At 35.0% G+C, this 23,068-nt stretch overlaps 1 protein-coding gene across 4 annotated transcripts in view; it reads left to right on the top strand.

Moving 5' to 3' along the window:
* Nucleotides 1-4,577: 4,577 nt before the first annotated feature.
* LOC128225081 (protein Gawky-like) overlaps nucleotides 4,578-23,068 on the top strand; it is a 28,174-nt gene continuing 9,683 nt past the window's right edge. For 2 of the 4 annotated variants that reach the window (XM_052935099.1, XM_052935101.1), the window contains exons 1-11: nucleotides 8,362-8,597; nucleotides 10,490-10,558; nucleotides 12,166-12,209; nucleotides 15,212-15,279; nucleotides 15,644-15,738; nucleotides 15,888-16,005; nucleotides 16,296-18,078; nucleotides 18,872-19,012; nucleotides 20,914-21,054; nucleotides 22,218-22,304; nucleotides 22,867-22,924. In XM_052935099.1, coding sequence (XP_052791059.1) covers nucleotides 16,543-18,078; nucleotides 18,872-19,012; nucleotides 20,914-21,054; nucleotides 22,218-22,304; nucleotides 22,867-22,924 — 1,963 coding nt within the window. In that variant the 5' untranslated portion in view covers nucleotides 8,362-8,597; nucleotides 10,490-10,558; nucleotides 12,166-12,209; ... (2 more) ...; nucleotides 15,888-16,005; nucleotides 16,296-16,542. Of the gene's footprint in view, nucleotides 4,658-8,361; nucleotides 8,598-10,489; nucleotides 10,559-12,165; nucleotides 12,210-15,211; nucleotides 15,280-15,643; nucleotides 15,739-15,887; nucleotides 16,006-16,295; nucleotides 18,079-18,871; nucleotides 19,013-20,913; nucleotides 21,055-22,217; nucleotides 22,305-22,866; nucleotides 22,925-23,068 lie in introns of those variants that run through there. The other 2 variants (XM_052935100.1, XM_052935102.1) reach the window with 2 other exon arrangements.

Genomic DNA, 23,068 nt, shown 5'->3' on the forward strand with positions numbered 1-23,068 from the left:
GAATGGACTATTCTGAACATGAATTATTTATTTAGACAATACGGCCAATAAACCGAAACTTGGGTTTAGTTTATTTGCAATATCAGCATGTGTTTGGTCATACACAAACATTATGATATATACACAGGTAGCCACAAAAAAGAACCATATGTCTATCGGACGAGTATATATATACAAGATACAAAAGAAAGAATTTAAGAAATATATTGCATCAAATCAACAAGCAACGACAGCGAAAGCATCAATACATTTTGCCATAGTATTAAACACAAATTTTGAAAGATTTCTAATATATTCAGGCTGTTATCACTAGACAAGATTAATACAAATCAAGAAAATGGTACTCTGATTCGACTGTATTGGCGGTATTATATATTTGACATGTACTGTTCACTAACAATTGTGTTGTATCTTCAAGTTTCTATTTCTAATGAATACCAACGGCTGGTCCATTCCGATACCCTACCTTCAATGTTGGTATCCGACGATGATAAATTTAAGACGTACTGTATACCGTAGCACATTGCCACTAAACGCCAGCTCCACCACTTAACGGTGGTGCAAAAAAGTGAGCTGTCGACACTTGCTGGGGCTGTGTCCTGTGTTGACTTCTACAAACGTTTATATGGTTTATATATTATTTAATAGTTTCATTAAATGGACATATTTTGAAAATCGGAGGCTGTGGTACCGTGTAAGAATACCGTTTTTTACTGCAGGCTGGCTACGACTTCGGTACAATATTGTGCGAATTGTGATGCTAAGAGCTTAAATTTCTGTGCATATTTTGAGATCTGTTAGCATTTTAAGTACACTTCTTTGCTAGCAAACACTGTAAGAACATTCTGGTGCATGCAAATATAACTGTTATGACATGCTTATTAGTTTTGTTGTGTTCCGGCGTAAGTACTATTATACATAATGTATAGTACTTACGCCGGAACGCAACAAAACTGATAAGCACTTCTTAAAAATATAAGATACAGTAAAACGGTTTTCTGAAAATATTAAAAAATATTTTCAAGTTGTTTATAATGTAGTTAAATAAATTTTTGTATCATTGTATCATTTATCCTTCAACCAAATGTTCAACCAAAATAGCGTTTTCCGCAAAAAAAAATTTTCTTTTATGCATTTTAACATAATAAGTGAATAAATAATCGTCGGAATCGTCAATGTGCATTTACTAGTAACAAAGATAGATAGTTTGTATTTTCAATTGGTTGAGTTCAATAGAAGGAACATTATAATTAAAGATCATCATAATATTTATAACACCTTTTCACATTAAACTTAAAGTACTGTATGCTTGCACCTGTTCCATCGGAACGCTTAAAAATTATGTAATATATTCATTTTATCTCACTTTCTAAAATAACTTATTATTTATAGATGCGTTACGTGCCGGCGATTTTCTTAGAAAGTCATGTTAAATCGGCGGAAGATATTAATGCAAACCGCCTTGAAGGCAAAGTTTATAATAAGCCATGTATGTTGACCTTTGTTCACATGCATTTATTATATTTGTGAAAATTCATTTGTGAAATTGTATTTTGTTTTGTTTTGAATAATATTTAAGTTCTCAGATGTAACAGGTAGCATTTAACGGATAAAACGATATGCTCTCTTTATTAGGCAAGTATATGATTTTGAATTTATTAGGCAATGCATGATTCTAAATTTATTAGGCAGTGAATGATTTTGAATTTATTTGGCAGTGTATGGTTTCGTTACAGGTAAGACTGACATCAAAATACAAGCATAAAACATTTCATTTACTCTTTTTTTACAAATGTGTGCACTTTATTATTTTTTTAAATTGATAGAAACTTGAATTCAATTCTTTGTTTTAAGGGGTAATCGATGGATAGTGCAAGCCTGGTAATTAAGAGAAAAGCTGTTCTCAAAAGCTCGCTCGGAGTGAGATGGGGGCGAGCAAAGCCAAAGGTAAAAGAAGCAAAGTTGCTACACACAGACTGAATCTGAATACGCGACAATATTAAGCATATTTACAGTATATAGCTTTAATATACAGTATACTCATTGACAATTTCATTATATTGAAAACAATATCGTGAATAGAAACTACATGGAAATACTTCAATGAGTAGCCGAATGCCAGTCACTTTCCCTATTTAGATGCATAGAGCAGGAGTAAATATTGAAGTTACCGCTTTGGATCGGCCAGAGAAACATGAGTAATTTTGGGGGTTAGGCTTGTTTAGGGACACTCATCGTCACACTTATCCTATAAAAGCAAATTAATTCAAATCAAACTACTATTTCGGAAGATTCAAACTATAGATCGTGACAGCACAGTAGGATTCCGTTCAATGTTTCTGGCAATAAATAATTATCCTATTTTTAGTGCTGCACCCAAAAACATTCCGATATTCAAACTGTATATATTCGTGACGGCACTTTATAAATTACTATTAAAGATAAACAGTATACTTGAAAGGCCGCATATACAACACGATAATTATTGTTTATATATCATAAAATTGTGCACCTGCGTCAATATATGGTATTTCATCGTAAAATGTTCGGAAAATAGTACTTTCATAGCTTCTCCTTAAGCGTCAGTACCTCTGTGTAAGTCCAAATGATTGATGCTTGGTTTTAATATTGCTTAATCCATGTACATTGCATTTTTTATCTCGTTTTATTGTGCATTTTTTCGTACTGTTAAACTCAATATTACGAACATATTCAAGTCATTTCTCAAACTAAAGCTCGACTTATTTTGTCCATATTAAAACATATTTGGTAGGATCTGGGGGTAGGATAATTTGGTATCATGCAGGATTAAAAATTACTTATATAAATATGTATACCTTCTAAAAAGCGCATTGTCTGATGTTCTTTTTAGAGCACAAAATGTAATTGAGCAATAAATTGAAACCAAGTTCAATTTTTGCTCTAGAATTATTCTCCTTTAAAATATTGACGAAATAATTTTATCCATGATCCATCCATGCCACTTGAAGTGTTCCGCCTTCGTTTTATTACCGGAGTTTGATAAGGTGATTCGTTTCATCGAACACTTCGACAAACCTGTTTCCAAAAAAAGTGTTTTGACAGTCCTTCGCCAGACGGCCGTTTTGTGAAAAAGGTTTTTTGAAGTGTTTTAAGAAACTAAACTCTCAAGCAAACTGTGGTAAAAGACCGAAGGCGGGGCTCCGAAAGCGACGTGAAATGTTGAAGAAATAGTGAAGTAATCTTTGTTTAAAGTCTTCATTCGAAGCAAAAAGTTGCCTTCAGGCGTACTAGTTAGTTAATCGACGTAGCATTTATGACGTAGTTTATCACATGGTATACACACACTGAATGTGGTATTTTGGTATGTTATATAATTGCATATCAAACATTTGTATCCGTACATGTGGAAAGTAATTGTGACCTTTGAACTCCACTTCGAAAAATACGTTTTCGTTTGTTATTTTTGCGGACAAATGGAATGGGTGGGATGCGGCTGATTATTGGTTCTAGGATGCGGGCAGCTTACACACAAAACGCATTCGGAACTCCTCGGCCATTTTTATCAAGTTCAAGTTCAAGTTTAATTCGTCAAGGCATATAATATGCATGTGACATAACAAAACAATGAAACACATATTAATTAACATCAAATAAAACAGTGAACAAACATGTCAAACACAATAAAAAAGGAACTTTTCTAAACAACATCAGTGAAAATATGAAGTAATAATTAAGGCACAATGGAATGGTATTGTAATTATCAATAGATCTTTGGTTAATCGGAGTATGGAGAGTGAGTCATCTGAATTTCAGTAAGATGATTTTACAGAACAATGCCAACTTAATTGATTTAGGTCTATTGTTACAGTTCATAAGTTCATCTAATTTAAAAGAGTTTGGGTGACGAATGTAATAAGAAACAATAAGTTTTTTTACGTATGATTGAAAAATGGTTATATTCAAGTAAGTAGTGAAATTCATCACCAATAACATTCTTAGTACATAACTGACATAATCTTTGATTTCTCTCAATGTTCAAATTCCTGCCTTTTTCAATTGGCAAAGAATGGTTTGTGGTCCTAAACTTACAAAGTATTTTACAAAGGTTACTAGGTAACAAGTCAAGATAATCTTCAAAACAATGATTACTTTTAAACATTCTATATACAAGACATTTGGAAGAGCTATCAACAGTACTAGTCCAGTTTTGTAAGAATTGGTCATACAGTCTACTTTTAACAATTGACTTAAAATTAACAGGACTAATGACTGTTTGACTTCTAAAATAATCAGACAAACCATTGCAAGTTCGTTTAAGGTATTGTTAACGAAAGATAACCATGGAGAAACAATAACACCACTATTATGTAGTTTTAGAACCGTATTATATAATAACTTAGATATTTTACAATCTTTTTCGTTTACTATCTTACTCCAATAACATAAAACTCTCGATTTAATTTGTAAAGATATGGGTTTTACATCGATCGTTTTCGATAAAAATGGCCGAGGAGCTCCGATTGAGAATAAATCTTGAGCGAGTCAATTTTTATTATGGGGCTTTACTGTTAGGTGTGAACATTGTACTATGACACCGGCACTATGACATTGGTGAAACATGAAAAATGGAATGAACAGCTGAATTGTTCTTAAAAATGTCGTATTAAAAACTCAGGTAATATGACACTTGTGTAAATGTTAACAGAATAAGTATATCGTCCACTGTTTCACTTAGTTTAGACAAATTCAAATGACTTCTTCATTATGTTGTCAACTAGGTTTCTTGATCATTGCTGAAACGAATTAGTTCATGTAATTGAACGGTAAAGGGGGTATTTGAAGTGAGTCAAAGTGCATTAAAAGAAGATGAACTAAGCATCTATGTGGTATGATATGTAATAAAGGGAATTTGGGCTGGATGAGGGGTCTTCAGACTTCACTCACTAACTTAACACAGGGACTCGTCCTTATGAACTTTGGGATCCCAGGTTATAGGTCCCAGCTTAAACCAGGGATCCCTCCTTTCATAATTTGGTCACATGTGATAAAATTAGGTCACTATGTCAAATCTTTTTTTTTTGTCTGGACAGAATTATGGTAATTATTAGTCAGATTATGTTCAAACTTGGACAGAATGTTACCATTGATGAATTCTCACCAAATTATGAAAGTGGGTCACATTGGGTCATAAAGTAGGTCAAGAGGTCAAATTTTAGAAAACATTTTGGAACATACATGTACAGGCAATATATCTGGTCCAATATTAAACATGGGTTCAAAAGGTAGGTCACTAAGGTCAAGTATAAATGAATGGGTTTGAATACTCTAGAGGCATTATTTTATTTGTTTGAAACTGGGTAATGTGGGGTCAAAAACTAGGTTACTTTTTCAAATCTTAATGCTACGCTGTTAACAGTATCCTTTTTCTTCAAATTGTATATAAATAAACCCATATCTCATACACAGTGTTCATAAGACTCCATCACACTGCAGTTGTATGGCATGTTTCGGCTGGAATATATAACCACACTTGTTTTCTATTTTATCTACTTTGCCTAATCAGGGCAGGGGGATATCAATTCAACAAATTAACTTGTTTTTCATCATTTCACTCTATATTTTGTTAATGAGGATAGACATAATTCCTTCAGTTGCATGAACTGAAGTGTATTTTATCATATAATTCACACAAAGCAATTTATTAGGATCCTTAACATGTAAAGCAGGTAAATAAGTATCTTTTAAAAATCAGGCTTTTTTCAAATTAGTGAATTGTGTCTCCATTATCACAGTTCAAAAGACCTTCGCCAAGAGGGAGCGAAATGGTCACTCAGCATTTGTTTTGGACATTTGCAACTTGTACTCTGCTGTTTTGAAGGAGACTTTATGCCTCTAAGCATATGTGGACTTTGAAGTGTCAGATGATACCATGAAACCAAGGTACCACTAGAATCTAGTCTACATAGACAGGTTCCAAACTTATATGGCAACTTTAGTGCATCATGTCACTATTTTCACAAACCTAACGGCCCTGGCCCCATTCACAAAAAAGCAGAGTAAAAACACTGGTGACTTGACCACTAATGACATATAGACAGTAGTTTAAGTTACTCGTTGCAACATTTGAAAACAAGTCTAGAATATCAAATTTTCATGACATCTGACAATCAATAGAATTGATGACTTTTTATGTCTGCATTTTCCAAAGCCATCATAAAACCAGTCCAGTTAGCGCAGTGGTTAGTGCATTCGCTTCCCACCAAGGTGACCCGGGTTAGATTCCTGGCCTTGGGGCTTGTGAGTTTGATTAGAGGTCACCAAGCTGGACAAGTGGGTTTTCTCCGGGTACTCCGGTTTCCCCCACAACACAAGACACACTAGTGCAACATGACAATGAGAGTGATTTAGTATAAGATAGCATAAGTTTCTTCACAATCAATTTAAAATATATAAAGTTTAAACTAAATCAGCTGTTTTGAATTCTTAGAAACAATTTCCCAACAGTAGTCAAGTGTTTCATTATATGGTTCAACATAGTTCATTAATTTAAACCTTTGGTGAGGAAGATGCTTTCTTTACAAAAGAAGCTGCCCTACTATTTTTGATTTGTATATATATATATATATCCATGTTAAATGCATAAATAACAAATGAAATTACCGATGCTCTTACATATACTGCATGTTATGATAATATTTTGGACTGGAGGCCTTATACTACAAATAAATGCATATTGTATTGAATTATATTGCATTTATAAATCTGCAGGCAAACAAGGAACTGCCTATACAATAAAGGGGCAGCAGTGAAGGAAATCTAGCAATTCATATCAAGTATCTTCCATTCACACAAAACAATAAAACATTAATATTGAATGTCAGACTTACATAAAATTGATGTTGTTGTGTACAGCCCATTGAATCTTACTAACTGATGTATCATATCTTTTACGACACTTCAATCTTCCGCAGGTTTTGCATATTTTTTTCCAATTTGAAATTTACTGGGTTTATCTTTAATGTACCATGTAAATCCCATTTAATTTTAGATGTTATATGTAGTTCTGTACAAGCAATATAGGCAAATATTAATAAATTGTAAGTTTTTGGTACATATGAAACAACAAAATTTTGAATAAGGTATGTCCAATAGCAATTATATATCGCCAACTTCATATACTCGCCATCACTGTCATATTAAACGTATAATTATACTGTTGCATATTTCAAAATAACAATACAGTTACCTATATTTTCTGCAGTTATTTTAAGTGTATTTCAAAATTATTAAAACCATTTTATGTAACTTTATTACTCTAAACTGTAGCTTATTGACTGATTATGGATAGTGCATTTTTGGTGTCTTTCTGTGAGACATTCGGAACTCCTCGGCCATTTTTTCAAAAACAACCTCGGATGTATGCCGGTACATCTGTTGAAGTAGTCCGTATTTTTTTTAATAAAAGCATTAATTAAATGTAGTGTTTAAGAGTTCTATTCATTGCTCTCAGTTTAAATTGATTGCCAGTGAAGTGTATTATTGCAAACATAATTACGATTCCCAAGAGTTAAGTCATAAATTTTAACTACTAAATAAGATTACTACGCGATCTATTTGCAGCGGACTTAAACGTACCACTTTTTAAGTATGTAAACCGTCCATATACATCCGAGGTTGTTTTTGAAAAAATGGCCGAGGAGCTCCGAATGTCTGTGAGAATCTCTTTAGCCTCCAAGTTTTTGAAATAATGCAAGAACTTTGTTCACAACTGTACTTTGCATAAATAAAATCAACAATCCATGTGCTATAAAATTAAGAATAAGAGTGGGCCGGGAATGCATTTTACCAGTGCAGGGCTTGTACTTATTGCAACTACTCTCTCAGTTGAAGATTAACCGACATATAACCGTGGTTTATAGGTACATGGTGTAAAAATTGCCATATCTAAAATTGTCATCAATCCATTTAGTGTACTTTTTTTTCTGACTAAGAATAATTTGCAGTGAAATTCAAAAGATCCATCCTAAATATGCAATTTATAGAGTACAACATTTAGTCATGTAAGCAATTTCGATATCAAAAGTAGACAACCTAAGACACCTTGCTTAAATACCTTTTTTAATCACCAATTTACCATATTCACTTTTTAAGTATTTGCCAATTTTATTCGTGTTTCTGTATAGCATTAAAAAGTCCATGTCTTAGTTTTTAAAGTTGAACAGTTTCATCAATATTTTGTACAGTTTGAATCTGCTTAGAACATTTAGTGCAATGTAGCCCAACGATGTGCAGCGTGCAATATCCTGTATCAGCGTGTTTACAGCTCTAATAAACTTGCGGCTTGCCAGATCACGTGTTTCGTTATACGCATGCGCGACGCGTCCGGCATTTAATCTGACAGTTTTGCTCGGAGAGATGAGCTTTGCTGCCTAACCTGGCTCTTTTCGGGCCTGTTAGATCAGCGTATTAAAGTTAAAATTTGTATATTTCGACAATTGCTATGTCTCTTTACCGGTGCTCTCATAAACTGTGTATTAAATGTTTGTAAAATGTAAGCAATCTGTGATAAAAGTGCAATCTTTCCAGGGTAGCAACTCGTCGAATTCCTTACCGAGGTAAGAAATTCAGTGTCGGTATTTTTGTATTTTAGAAGTACAACTGCGTCAAGAACTGATGCTAACAGTACAGCGATAAACACTTGTTATTAAATAGGCTAGTGCGCCAGTGTATTTATAATCGAGTCGTTTTGTTGAGAACTTTTCCAAACCCAAAATTTCTTAAAATAGCAATGGTCGTCTAGACGAGGCTGTAAAGTAGGTCAGATGGTGTATTCGGCAGCCATTTTTCCACCACTTGTTTATACACCTTTCATTTCGTTACCGAACATAGACATTACTTCTGTTGTTGTTTTTTTTAACAGCTATGTTGACCTACAATTTTAACAATAGTTAAAATAATGATCTTGATGAAAAAATGTTAAGGATATCTGGAGATCAAGAATATTCAAAATGGTGGACAGGTATCAGCTTTTCAGATCAGTCCAAACTATTATAGGGGGGAATGTAAATGATTTTTTTGTGATATTAAAAGCAATTAAATAGATTTGGGGTTTCTTTGAGGTACCTTTTTAAGTTTCCTATTGCTTTAAAAATGCATGGTTTTTGACCTTGAGAAAAATCTGAAGGCAAAACCGCATTGTTCATGGCGGCCTGAAGTGATCTAGGGACACTTATATATATTCCCCACATGCAATTATCAAACTGTTCTGCAGACATGCACATTAATGCCCCCTGTAGAATATTTTAATTGTTAGTTGGCTATATTACTTCTGATAATTGTCAGTGAAATATATATTGAAGGAAGATGAGATCGCCGAGTCATAGGATGCATGAGGAGTTTGCATTTAGACATTCTTAGACCGAATGACTTTTTCTTTTCATGAACTTTAATCGAAACTTAAACTTTAATTGGCATTCTTGATTTCTAATGACAATTTCAATGTCAGAGTGAGGAATCATGAGACTTCAATGGGGTTCTCAGTTAAGTTTTCTATAGTATATTAAAGATGCAATGCCATGTCAAAATTTCAATTTGACGGAATTTTGTAGAACAGTGCAACGTAAAATTTTTGTGTTAAATTACAAATTGAGTACACCCATCAATTAACACCTCATTGTTTTACAGTTTAATTTAAAATCAAAGGCCAATAATATTAATGATTGGAAAGGTGAATGTCCAATGAGTTGGTGAGAGCCATGGACGCGATTGGATGTGTCAAGTGAAATAATCACGACACACATTCTGGTGATCATACAACCATTACCAGGGCTTTTTATTCCCATTTGGGGAAAAAGACCAGAGACATTTTGGGAAATTTTGCGTTGTGAAAATGCAGAAATTGGGAAATTTTACAGTTAAAAGAAAAAGCTGTCTAGTCTCCTGCGAATTAGGAAATTATTAAATATTATTTTCCCTTTAAAAGACCAAAATAATATCAATCCTTGGGGTGTAAATCATGACAGATATTATTTCATACTGATCTCTGAATGTGATGAAAATCAATGATTTCCAAGTTCAATAATCAAAAAAACTTTACATCACGTAATTTATTAGGATGTTGAAAATGAACCAGTACAGGTAAAATGACTTCAAAAAAAATAATATATTTTTTATATTTATTTTTGATTGGGATTATTTTCTGAAGATTGGGAAAATTATCTTATACTTTGCTTTGGGAATGCGTCCGATAGTCGGACCAGTGGGTACCATAGAAAAAGCCCTGATTACTATAGCAGATCAGCATGCAATTATACAACTGACACGCCTTCTTACTATCAATCAACTATTACGAAAACCTGACACTGTGGGAATTGGGGCATGTCAACCTGAAGGGATGTTAGTCCCGGCAAGTCATAAAGGCCTGGCGGAAACAGGCTTCAAAGACTGTTGCTGTATTTGACAGCTACACACAATCACAATTTAAATTTTTGTTTGTTTCATTTTGCAGCTGATATCCAAAGATCTTGTTGATAAGTCTTGCCTTCTGTGTTGACTCTTCATTCATCATTGATTGAAGGTAAACCATCTTACCTATTCATGTTTATTTATAACTATGTTTAAAAACACATGTTTATGTCTATAGTTAATAAACAGTGTATGTGATATCAAAACTGACAATTAGTTTGAGATAGTTCCCCAGTTATCAGCATTTGACAATTTAGACTTTTAGGGAAGGAGTAATCACAAAATTAAGGAGTCCGGCATAAAATTAAGGAGAACAGGATAATAATAAACTTTATTCAAATGTATTGACTCAATGCTCCAGCTATCCCTAAATAGCAGGGTGGGACACCCCGCTGCCCTTTTCCAGTACCCTGCTGCCTTTTTACTACACCCTGCTGTGCCCTTTTGTTTGCCAATGTCCAGAAATGAGAAATTAATATACATACTTTTGACACTAACTCAAAGATAACAGCTGAGGTAACAAACTGTTAGTATTGAAAGAAGAAACATAGCATTACATAATAAGATGAGCATTGGCCCTTGCAAGTGCCCCATTAAGGCTCGTGTAATGCGCATCAAAAGTGCCATTCCTGACCTAGCACCCTGCCATTTTCAAATCCTGGCTGTCGTACTGATGACTATTTGATAATGTTCAGCAGTTATAAACAGAATGCACTACCTGTCGAAGATAGCTTTGTTCAGCTTAATTACCAAGCAGCCAGCTGGCGATGAACTTAATTATTTTTCCTTTTTTGCTTTTTCCTTGCTTACATTATTAGCATACCCCTTAGAAGCTTTTTGATGGCTTTCAATCGCACATTAGAGCACACAGTGACAAAGCTCCTAACAGTCTAATACTCTTATACAGATGTCAGATTCAAACATCGGCCAAGACAATTGTTTTAACCATGCTTGCTGAGTGTCATTTTTCTATAAATTACAAACTCTTTCAGCTTTTTTCTCAATCAGTTATTTTATTTTTCGTTGCCGGTGGCGAAATCTGTTTTACCGTTGACATAAACATTGTTTACATCTAAAATCTACGAGGAATATTTTTTGTAAACACCGGGTATTAAGGATTTAGTTTCCATTTTACAAACAGTAAAAGATACATGAATACCAATCTGTGACGTCACCTACCACTTTGAAGAGTGTCAGAATGATAACAATTTGATGAGTCGCAAAATAAATAAGTACAAGCTTTCGGATACTTTTAAGCTTCGGATACGATTTGTGAACATAGGATTGAAATGGAGGAGTCCGACAGACTGCCTAGACAGAATATCCGGTAGTCCGAGCCGAATTTTAGTGATAGTTTTGCAGTCATCGAAATTAGAATTTGGATGAACAAGCCCGAATGCTTATACTAATGCTTGGCATCAAATTTTGTAACAAGCCCTGCTATATAAAATTCAGAATTTGAGCAAGCACAAAAGACATTTTACCAGTGCAGGGCTTGCGGGCTTGTGCTAATTTCGACCATTGGTCTTGAACGCTGGTTATTTAAAAACAACAACAATGGTTCAATTGAAAAGTTTGAGTTTGAAATTTATCAAACCTTTTTTAAGAACTACAATTTTAGTTTGAATTAAGCTTAAAAAAGTGTGTGTGTTTTTCAAAATATGGAACATAATCTTCTACAATTTTTAATGTCATCCATCATTATTCCTGTCATTTCAGACCATCCTATGTATCCCACTGCCTTCATGTGAGTGTAATCTCTGGTAAGTACTTGTCATCAGTTATGCACCAGTCAATTGTTACCATGGATATATCGGGGGAAATGTTTTTTTACCTTCCGGTAGGCCACACAGTGCCAAGTGAATGTGGTGGTTTAGTTTTCGCAATTAAAATAGCAGTGAATGGGCCTTGCACTGGTGTCACAGTAGGGGCCAATTTCCTTTGTATTTGTTTATTGGCTCAGGGCCATTTAGGGTCCATTTCTATGATGAAACTTCTAAAACTGCACAACAGGATACTCAGATTGGAGATCAATAAGAGGGATCAAGGTGAGTAGATTAAGATGAATAAACAGAGGTTGTGTACTATACACAGTTGGGGGGGGGGGGTCACTTATAGAAGGCTTAAACTAGGCCTTTAACCTAGGATGTCTCTGGGTTGTGGTGGCATCTGGTGGGGATTTTACCAGCAGTTTCTCTCCACAGCGAGATTTTACCAGGGATTGGCAGGACCAGAAGTAAAGTCCCCTCTATTCCCCTGACCTAGGGTTAGGGGGGCATGGTTACAATTGACTGGTGTGTTCTTATACTTGTAGGGTACAATTACAATTTCAGGATTTTAGCTAGGGCACATTGTATATGGCTGTGAAGAACTTTTTTTGACAGAAAATTATTTGCAATTGTGTTTAATTGCAATAATATTAGGTTTTCAACTGACAAATATGTAATGAGTGTATATAGTTGCAAACGTATTAAAAGTTTTAATTCTATTAAAAGAAGATTCCAATGTCTTGAGCATTTCATTTTATGAAGGCAGAAGGGCTATCAATAAATAACAGTGCCCATATTCACTTGCATCATGACCCTGAATTTGAGGCTCATGGCAGAATCCTGCAATAGCTGAAGAAGTAAGCAAACCAGGCAATAGAACGATTAACATGTTTGTTGGACAAAAAAATTGTTACCTGGTTACTGAATCAAGATGTCAAAAAGTATTGATTTTATATTAATGAAACTGGAATTGGGGAGTAAATAATATAGTGTTCAAGATTTATTTTCTTTGACCATAAGGATTTACTCTGTGGATGCTGTGGTTTTGAAACAATTCTGAATACCACACAGATATTACAGAGATGACAATCTTCCTCTTTTCAGCTGATTTCCTCTTTTTTGGTCACAAAACAAAGTTGTTGCATTTGATCTGATCTGTGCAAAAATGTTAATTTCTTATAATGGGGTAGGGGTATTCCTCTATTTTTTACTGATTTCCTCTCTTTTTACAATTGTGTGTTGGCACCCCTGAGATAAGGGTAATGTTACTTGTCATATTAATTTATCTTGTCGAAATGATTCCTGATGAGCTTCAAATGATTTTTATGGTATTTTATTAACCCATTTCATTCGGGATACACCTTTTGGTGTAGTTACCCTTTACATGCGGGATACACCAAAAGGTGTAGTTTTTGACGTACTGAACTTTCACTTTATTTACTTTCGTTTTGACTGTATTGTTTCCGGTTTATACGTTTTCCGGAATGACCGGATGTTATGCGCAGATAGATGCGCAGAAAATTTTAATGAAGAAATAATTTTAAAACTCAAAAATCGAGTTAAATTTAAGCTTTTTATTGCGATTTTGATGAAAATTTTGGTTGAAATGGATAGGACTTTCGACCACAGTGACGATAGTGATATTGGGATGGTTATAATGACGAAGTTTATGTGAATTTGTTTGATACAAACAGAAGACATATTAAAACATCGATAGAAATCACAAACTATGACATTTGCATTATTTGGTGGAGTTTTTATGACGATCTTGAGGAGTTCTAGAATGATTGAATGACAAAGAGGATCACCCCAAGGTTTCCAAGTGGGAATACAAAGAATGGTGGTCCTAAAGAACAATATGACCCAAGAAAGCCAGGATATTGCATTACTGTCATTTATCAATAAAACTGTTATGGGGGCAAGACTCAAACTGCTATTCCAACCAACATCGCGATGAACATCCACCCGCCCGATTTGCTCCGAAGTGGACATGGGATGATATAAACTGTTATAACTTTTTATAGATTTGAAATATATGCATAATTCTTTCTGCATTTTAAAGACAGATTAATTTAGAAACTTTCATACATTGGATTATGTGACATTTGAAAAGAATTGTGTGCTTTTTTTGCTTTCAATTTGTGCATATTTATTTTTTGGTGGTTTTTTTTTCATCATCACCTGGTTAACTTGCAAAAAATAATTTATTTAAAATCATTTGCTAATAAAACTTACATAAACATGTGCATATTTTTATTTCCTTTCCAAATATGTAATCTTTATTGGGTCTTGTACCAATAATAATGAAGTTATTAGTGTTTATACAACACAATGGTCATAAAAAGGCAGATGGCTTATCAGTTATTGGAAAATGCCCAGATATTCAAGGTATCATATCTAACTGGGTCTCAGAATGAAATGGGTTAAAACTGATAATGAAAAATACCTATCAGTTGTATGTTTTTGTGCCGAGAAAAAAGTTGTGGTGGTTTAAAGCAATATAAAATGTAACAATTTCTTGTACTAACAGTTGCAGGTTATTTTTAACTGGATTTAAAGGATGGTGACTAGACAAAAAACACTGGCAGGGGACTATCATATTTCTATTAATATTCATTACTTCATTGAATTGGTAATTTATATGAAGCATAGACTAATTTTGGAATTCTTTTTTTTATGGTGTACGGAGTATGTGTACCCTTGTACTGTTAACATAATATTCTGACATTAATATGCCATGAAAATGAGAAGTAAATGTATAACAAATCATATGCCACATTGGATATATTTCAAAAAGTAGATAATAAATGTTTATTATTATATTTTTTACCAAAACGAAACATTTAATTTTGGGACGTCAGGAAGTTCTTGATGAGTTACAGGAACTGCAGCATTATTTGTTTAAACATATCTCAATAAAAAGTAATTAAATGTATTCAATTGCACATTCTTTTACTTTCTTAAATAATTTCTTTTATAATGTTTGTGTCTTTCAGACTCGCAGTTTATGATCTACCAACATAACCATACATCTTAAGATCTCATATACTACACTGTCTGATAAGTAAGTCATACCATGAAGCTTACTATTTTTTCGATGAACTTATAGATCATACTATTAAAAGATATAAAAGATACTGTTACAGACAAGTCTAGATGGGAGCACTTTTGGCATGGGAAACCTTTGGTTATAAGTAAAATGAACATATTCAAAATAGCAATACGCATATAAATTGCTTCCAATTGTTTTGGAGCTTGTACAAAATGCCACTGTTCATTTCTATGTGCTGATTATTGTGTTTGTCTGTGATCTTGATATCATACACCAAACTTATTATTTATAACTGTATTAAAGATATAGATTTCTCCTAATAATAAATACATATCTTTACATACATGGCACTATAACAGTTAATGCTGTATTTCAGGTACTCATCAGTTGCCATTGTACTCTTCAACCTGCCGCCTGCCACATACATGTGCTTTGCCAGTTCTTCAAGTTTTCGTAAAATTACATATAGAGGTAAGTACATGTAAGTGTTAGCCATTGTTTTGTTTGTTGAAACTTGACATTGTATTAATAAGAACAGTAACTGTACTGGCTCTAATGAATAGAAATCATGTATTGTACTTACAATTAACATTTTCTTATACAGTTTCTTACTCTTTAAGGATTGGATGAAGCCAATGAGAACAATATCAAACATCAACGCCAAATCAAACTCCAGAGCTTAAACCTGTGTGGTTTGACTGGATGATAACATTGCCAAAGTTCAAGATATTAAAACTGGTAAGCATCAGCTATATATCAATAAGGCTATAAGCAAAATAGAAAAGACGTAATGCTGCTTTTATTGTAATAAATATATGACATTTTGGGCTTTAATCATATAATAGATGATGAGCTAAGTTCAATGCATGTATTAAAGTTCTTTTGTCAACAGGGAAATTGTTTTTTGTTTTTTTTTCACACTGGAAGCATCTTATTACATTGGAAACATTCCCTGTTTTATTACTGGGTTTCTTTATATAAGATGGTTGAATTTTTATATTTGATTAATTGTGATTTCTTGTTTTCAGATTCCCAACTTGGAGCTAGTCGATGGTAGAGTTCAGGAAACTGGATATTAGCAAGCTATATCAAACTACGGTTGTGACAAACTGTTCCAATATTGTATTTCAAAGATAACCACATCAGTGTTCACTTGTTCACTGAAATATTGACTTCTGCCACTGTAGGATGCTAAGTGACATTCTTGTGGATAAAATCTGTCTGTGATATTTCAAAGTCGCTCAAACTTGAGTCGTGAACACAAAAGTAAGTGCCATGCAGACTCCAGGAGCTTCCAGCCCATGGGGAGGCAGTTCCAGTTTGAGTGGACTGGAGTCAAACTGGGGTATCAGTACCTCAAATTATTCCTCAGGTGCCAATAACATGAATCTGTTAGGTTATGGAGTCAACAGCAGTCTTTCGAACAACCAAGGACATATGCAATCTGGTGCAAGTTCCACATTTGCAGATAATTCCAGCCGTGGGGGCTGGGGTGCCCCAGGGACAATACCCCCCTCACAGTCTACAAACAAAATGCCAACAGGTTCAATTGGAAATATGCAAGGGTCTTTGCCAGTAAGTGGTGCTCAACCAAATGGACCTCAGTCTAACCAGCAGAGTGGTTCATTCACCACTTCTCAGTCACCTGGGCCTAATGGGGGCCTAAACTCACAGGGTAATAGTGCATTTGGTAACAATGTGGGCTTTCAAAAAACCTCCACCGGTAATGTATCCTCTGGTCTCGCTATTAATCCAGCCACTAGTATTATGAACAGTTCAAATGGGAGTAGTGCTCAAAACAGTGACAATCTTGGCTCCGCTGGATGGGGAGCAACTTCTTCAGGAGCCGATTCCAGGTTAACGGGAACAAATAATTGGGGAAATCCAACTAGTGCTGATTGGGATCAAAACTCCACAAGTGTGTCTCAGAATGTGGGCCCAAACCCCCAGGCTGCCGGCCAGGCTGATCCGAGACCAAGTTCCTGGGCCCAGGCAGCAGGCAAAGGCCTAAATCTTCAAGCCAGTAACCAACCTGCTCCAAGCTCTATGACCCCAGAAGAAATTCAGCGCCAAGCTGTATTCAGGATGGCAATCGAAAGTCATGAGGGATGGGGAAAGAAACCCATCCGCCAAGATACTGAGTGGAATGTAGAGACTTCTCCTAAAGTACAACGCAAAATCACCACTGCTCCAGTAGTGCCAGAACAACAGCAAAAGGGAACAAATAACATGTGGAATAACAATAATGGAACTGCCATATGGGAGGCCAACAAAGAACAGGCTTGGGGGGGCAGTCCAAACCAAGCTAGGGCCCCAGGCCAGCCCCCAGCTAACTGGCCGGGTGGTCAGAAGCCACCAGATCCTTCCGGTGGTAGACAGTGGGTTGGTGCTCCAGGCCAGGCTCCAGGTCCTGACAAAGGGTCTTGGGGAGCACCGCCAAATAGTCAGCAGGGCAGTGGACAATGGGGCGGTAGCACAGAAACTGGCTCATGGGGCGGAAATTTCGGTGGCGGAAATTCTGGAGCCAGTAGTGGTATTTCTACTTGGGGTGACAATGAGGGCACTGCAGGCTGGGGTGACAGCAGGGGCTCGGCAACTAGCGATGGAACTAACTACTGGGGAGAACCACAGAGCAAACCAAGCCAACCTAACTGGAACAATGCCCCTGTCGGTGTTCCACCTGGACCTCCGGCTATTGGCCAGAATCGTATGAACAAAATGGGAGGTGGATGGGGAGAGCCTGTCGGACCACCAGATTCAAAGATTGATGATGGTACCAGCCTCTGGCAGGGAGGAGTTCCTCCACAACAAGTAGGTTTAACTTTTCACACCATAGCGTTTTGGCTAGGCAATTTGAGCTTTCCTTTCACCTTGTCTTGTGCATTGACATTGTCATTGGACAGCTTCTTATGTAAAAAGCAAACAACATTTAAACATGTAATTTCCTTATCCAATGATTGGGTTGCGAGTTTGCCAATTATTGGAACATCGCAAGTAGGCGGAGCTATTGAACATCAGCAAATCAGAATGTAGAGAACTCCTGCCTTCAGTGATGATCAAATTGAAACCATAGGAATGATTTAAACGTCAAGCACTTAAAAAGTAAAGAAAAAGGGACAATTTGTATTGTACAAACCAGGCAGGCTTTTTTAAACATTGTTATTTTGATGCAGATGGTCATCGCATTCTCTTTCAAACATTGGCTATATGTGTATTATATATGTGTTTGTGTGCTATCAGTATTTTCCTTATTTCAATGATGTCGGATTACAGAATATCATATATTTTCACGAAAAAAGTTTGTTTGTTGGCCACATAGCTTGTTTTTACGCACAATGTAATGTTTGCTATCAGTATTTTCCTTGTGTCAATTATGGCTCATTTGGCAAGATTTTTTTTGGATGAAAATGGTCCATGTACATAGATGTTTAAATATTAATTATCAGTTCTTTTCTCATGTCTGAGATTTCAAACCCTGGCAGCATGTTATCGTTGTATAAATGTTTAATTGAATGTACTATATCTATCATGTAATGAGGAGCACTTTGTGTTCAAGTTACTTAATAAATAAGTTGAATCTTGAATCTTGTTTCAATTTTTACAGCCCCGCCCAGGGAACTGGGGAGGTGACCCTGGAAATCAAGGACAATGGAATCCCACTGTAGGAAAACCCAATCCCAAATTAGCAAACCAGAATCCTGCTGCTTATGGAGGCGTTGACGACCTGAATTGGAATCTACCCAAAGTAAGTTTGATGTTGGTTCTCATACAATACTTGCACTAGTTGGATGTTTAAGCAATTGAAGTCGTATTTGCTTTGCAAAATGAAATTGTTATAATTGCTTTTAGACTTAAGTCAATTACTTCTGGTTTATATAAACAAAAATCTTCGTCAAAAAATATCTGTATCAATTATTTTTTTTAGCATTTTTTATTGACTTTCAGTGCCTTTTTGATTTTGAAAAAGAGCATGATAAATACCAAATTTTGGGGAGTTGAGATGAAAATAATGGGGGAAAACATTGTTATATATAACAATTATTGGTTTTCTTATTTATGGTCTAAAAGCAATTTTGAAATTCCTGTTCACTGAACACATCTTTACATGTCTACCCTGTTATGTATTGTTACAAAAGTCATATTTCTTAAAAAAGCAAGAAATATATGTGCTGTTAAAAATGCATGTCAGATCATTAATAATTTTTTTTAATTTATGATAAATAATGTAATAGGAACATTTTCATGTGTACTTGTTTTGTAATCTTTGTGCAAATGGCTTGTACATTTAACTTGCTTGCTTAGAGAGCTAACTGGTAGAACTGTTTTGGGCAAAAACTGTAACTTAACTGATGGTCATTATCCAAAAGCGTGAGGCAATGCTTGGAACATTGTGATCAAATTATTCGAAAAGAAAACACTGCAAATATGCAGCACAGATCATTTCATGCCCGTCCTCCTCTGACATCATCATTAGTGCCTTGCCTGTTTTGTTTATATTTTTCTCAAAGTTTTGTTTGTTGACATCTTCATTCGTTTTGTTGCCCATTCCTATGTTATTTATTGGTTTGGTACAAGTGCATAAATCCCAGACCAAAGCTTGTGGTAGCTGATCATTTTGTGGCTGATTTATTATTATGCATTTGGCTTAGTTTATTTTTAATTATAATGAAATTTATAAGAATTCAGCTTAAAAATAACATACTTAAATGCCTAAAGCTCAAGTATTTCATATTTTCTGTTAAAGTTAATTTATTATAAGATTAGTTTATTGCAGAACAATGCAGCATTGTTGTGTGTTTTTTTTTCATTTTAAGAACAAAAATCCACCAAAACAAGTTGTGATTTGGCATAAGCTTACATAATTTTCATGTAGTGACGATGCTAGAAACAAACTCTTACAGGAATGTAAAGATTATCTGGCAATACAACTTTCTCATAAATGGTGAAGGTACTATACCATCAATGAATGTACATATCCGAGTGTGTACCGTGTATGGCACTCCAGTGTGCATGTAGTTGTAACCAGGTAACACAGCCCTGTGTTTGGATACCATGACAACCACCTGCATGTTGCACATCACCATGGCGACAGGCATGCAGACAAGAGCAAGTACATGTAGCCTTTTCACTTGAAACATGTTGCATAATGGCAGTTTTTGTACATGTATATCTTCGGATAAATGTTGTATAGGAAATTTGAATCACACTGAAAATCATTCATAAGCATCCGTGTTCAGATGATACACATGCCATCATAATTAACATGTTATTGTCTTAACGCTGAGTTAAAGGCATGATTTTCATGAGTATTTTAACTTTGTGTACATTTTTGTTGCTGGAGTATTAGATTGGTATTCCTTTGATATGAAGGGCAGTGGACTATATCATGATGATGTCAGAGTTTGTAATTTGGCTTCCTATCTTTCTCTGTCCGGCATTCTGTGTTTGCTTTTTTCAGGAATTCTCAAGTAGTTTGCCCTAAATAATGTTTGTCCATGCAAGGCAAACAAAAACAAAACCCATTTCAACTGTTGATTTGCTGTAGAGTAGAAATATAGAAACAATCAATGAAAGCAGTTAGTTGCCCCCCATGCCCCAAGTAAGAGTGTACAGGTTAAGGGCAGTGTTATTATTGGTTGTCAACAGGAAGACATCTGGAGTGAAGAGAGTATGGGAGGCTGGGATGATGCAGATATGGGCACATGGAATGACACTGCCGCACAGACTAACTCCTCCTGGAATAGTGCCACTGGCTGGAATAAGGACAAGAGAAATATTATTGCCAAGGTATCCAGCAACCCTCACTCTCAACAGCTCACTCGCCTTATAAGCCAGGGCCCTAGAAATTCTTGGCTGCTTCAGTCCAGATGTGTGTGGACTATGGGTTCTGGGCATTATTTATTATCAAGTAGAGTTTGCATCTTGTGCCGAGGACATTTTCTATGGAAATATTAAAAAACAGTTTCTGTGGCCCTGGTCTTATTTTACATCTAACCTACTAACATTGTTTGAGTTTTTGTTGTCTTTTTGAGGTGACATCATCATGATAATTGGTTCATCTGCCCTTTACAAACTTCTAGTGTTTCTTACCTAACACTGATTAGGCTGGAACCAATCATAGGCTTGATTAGTTTGGTTACACCTTGATTAATACTTTTTTATTGGTTTAAGTTTGTATCTTTATATTCTTGAAAATGAAACAATTTCTTTTATAATAATAGTTATGTTTATTTAATTTAGCTATTTATTTAACTGAAGCCCTGCCAATCGAGAAAATATATAATACATGGTTTAGTTCAATTGATTGATTTTGCAATAACTATGTTAACTCTTTTTGAAGCTTAACTTTTGCTTTTGCTTAACCTAATGGAAAATTGCATGCTTTGTCAAATTAGTAACACTTTACTTTATTTCTTCTCCCCGAATAAATAAAATAGAGGTTGTTTGTAAGAGACTTATTTTCTGCCTAACTTGGTAATTACTATGTGAAAATGTTTGCACAATGTATTGTCTGCAAAGATTTAAACAATGACAAATATTTAAGCATGCTTTAATCTGGATGGCAAACTGCATTAATGTCTTTTGCTTTATTCCTTTGTAGTTGTAGGTAAATGTAAAAAAATAAAAAGTTATTTGTTAGAGGATATATAATGTTTTGATGACTAAGGTATATAAAAAATTGTTTACTTTACCTTCAAACATCAGGCGATTTGTTGATATGTTGACGCTTGCCTTGAAAGGAGCTCATTGACGATGACTTATATTTATGAACTTTAAAAGAAAGCAAATTATAAGCATGATTGGTTGATACACTCTGTCTTGTCGCGTAAACTTCACTTGAATGTACATGTAAAGCAAGGCACACTCATCCACTGCGCTATAGCTTTCTTTACTGATGGGCTTCGTGTTGCAACTATTTATGTATATGTTTATGTATGTGTTTGTTTCAGGATAACATGAAGTTCCCTGGCGCAGCCTCCCAGCAGCCCCAGATGAGGAGCAGACTCCTCCAGCAACTCATGGACATGGGCTTCAAGGTAAACTCTCCTGCATCTAGCTTTCAACATGTTAACATCCATCGATTACTACTGCTTATTCATAGCCTCAGTGGGCAAATTCTTACACTTGCCATTCTTTCCTTACAAACCTGCTGCTTATGTGACGAAATCTCGGTATTTTAAGTCCAATAAAAGTGTATTTAAAAGAACCTGGCAGTTGTCTCATTTTCTAGAGGCAAACATGGGGGAAAAAGGACACATCTACTGTTAATTTTCTATTCAAGTATTTTAAACATGAGATGGAAATATAAATATACATGTTTATACTTATGAAACTTATTGAGGGTAATTTGTTAAGAAATATCATATATGCTGTGTAACATGTTGCATCACAGATAAGAACCTCCTAATGTGAGGTGTAAAATGTATTGCCTGATTATCTATAATATCTTTGATGTTTAACAGCTGCAAAATAGACATGATATAGTAAAAAATATTTACAATATATCAGTATGTGTCCATGTGCTTAGGTACATGGACCTGAATCCTTGGTGTTTTTGTAAGTGAAAGTTTAAGCATATGTGTTGTGTTTGTTTTGCAGAAAGATGAGGCTCAGCATGCTCTCATCACCAACAACATGAACATACAGAGTGCCGTTGGTGAGTGCAGGCCAAACTGCTGCAACGTTTTCTTTTTATTCAGTGATTCATACTGGTATTTTAAATGTCAACTTTGAAGTTTTTTTATGCAAATTTCATCAGTGATTCATGTTGATATTTGTAAGGATGTTCTAATCAAGATAG

This window comes from Mya arenaria, chromosome 2, assembly GCF_026914265.1.
Source record: "Mya arenaria isolate MELC-2E11 chromosome 2, ASM2691426v1".
In the NCBI taxonomy this organism is placed as follows: Eukaryota; Metazoa; Mollusca; class Bivalvia; order Myida; family Myidae; genus Mya; species Mya arenaria.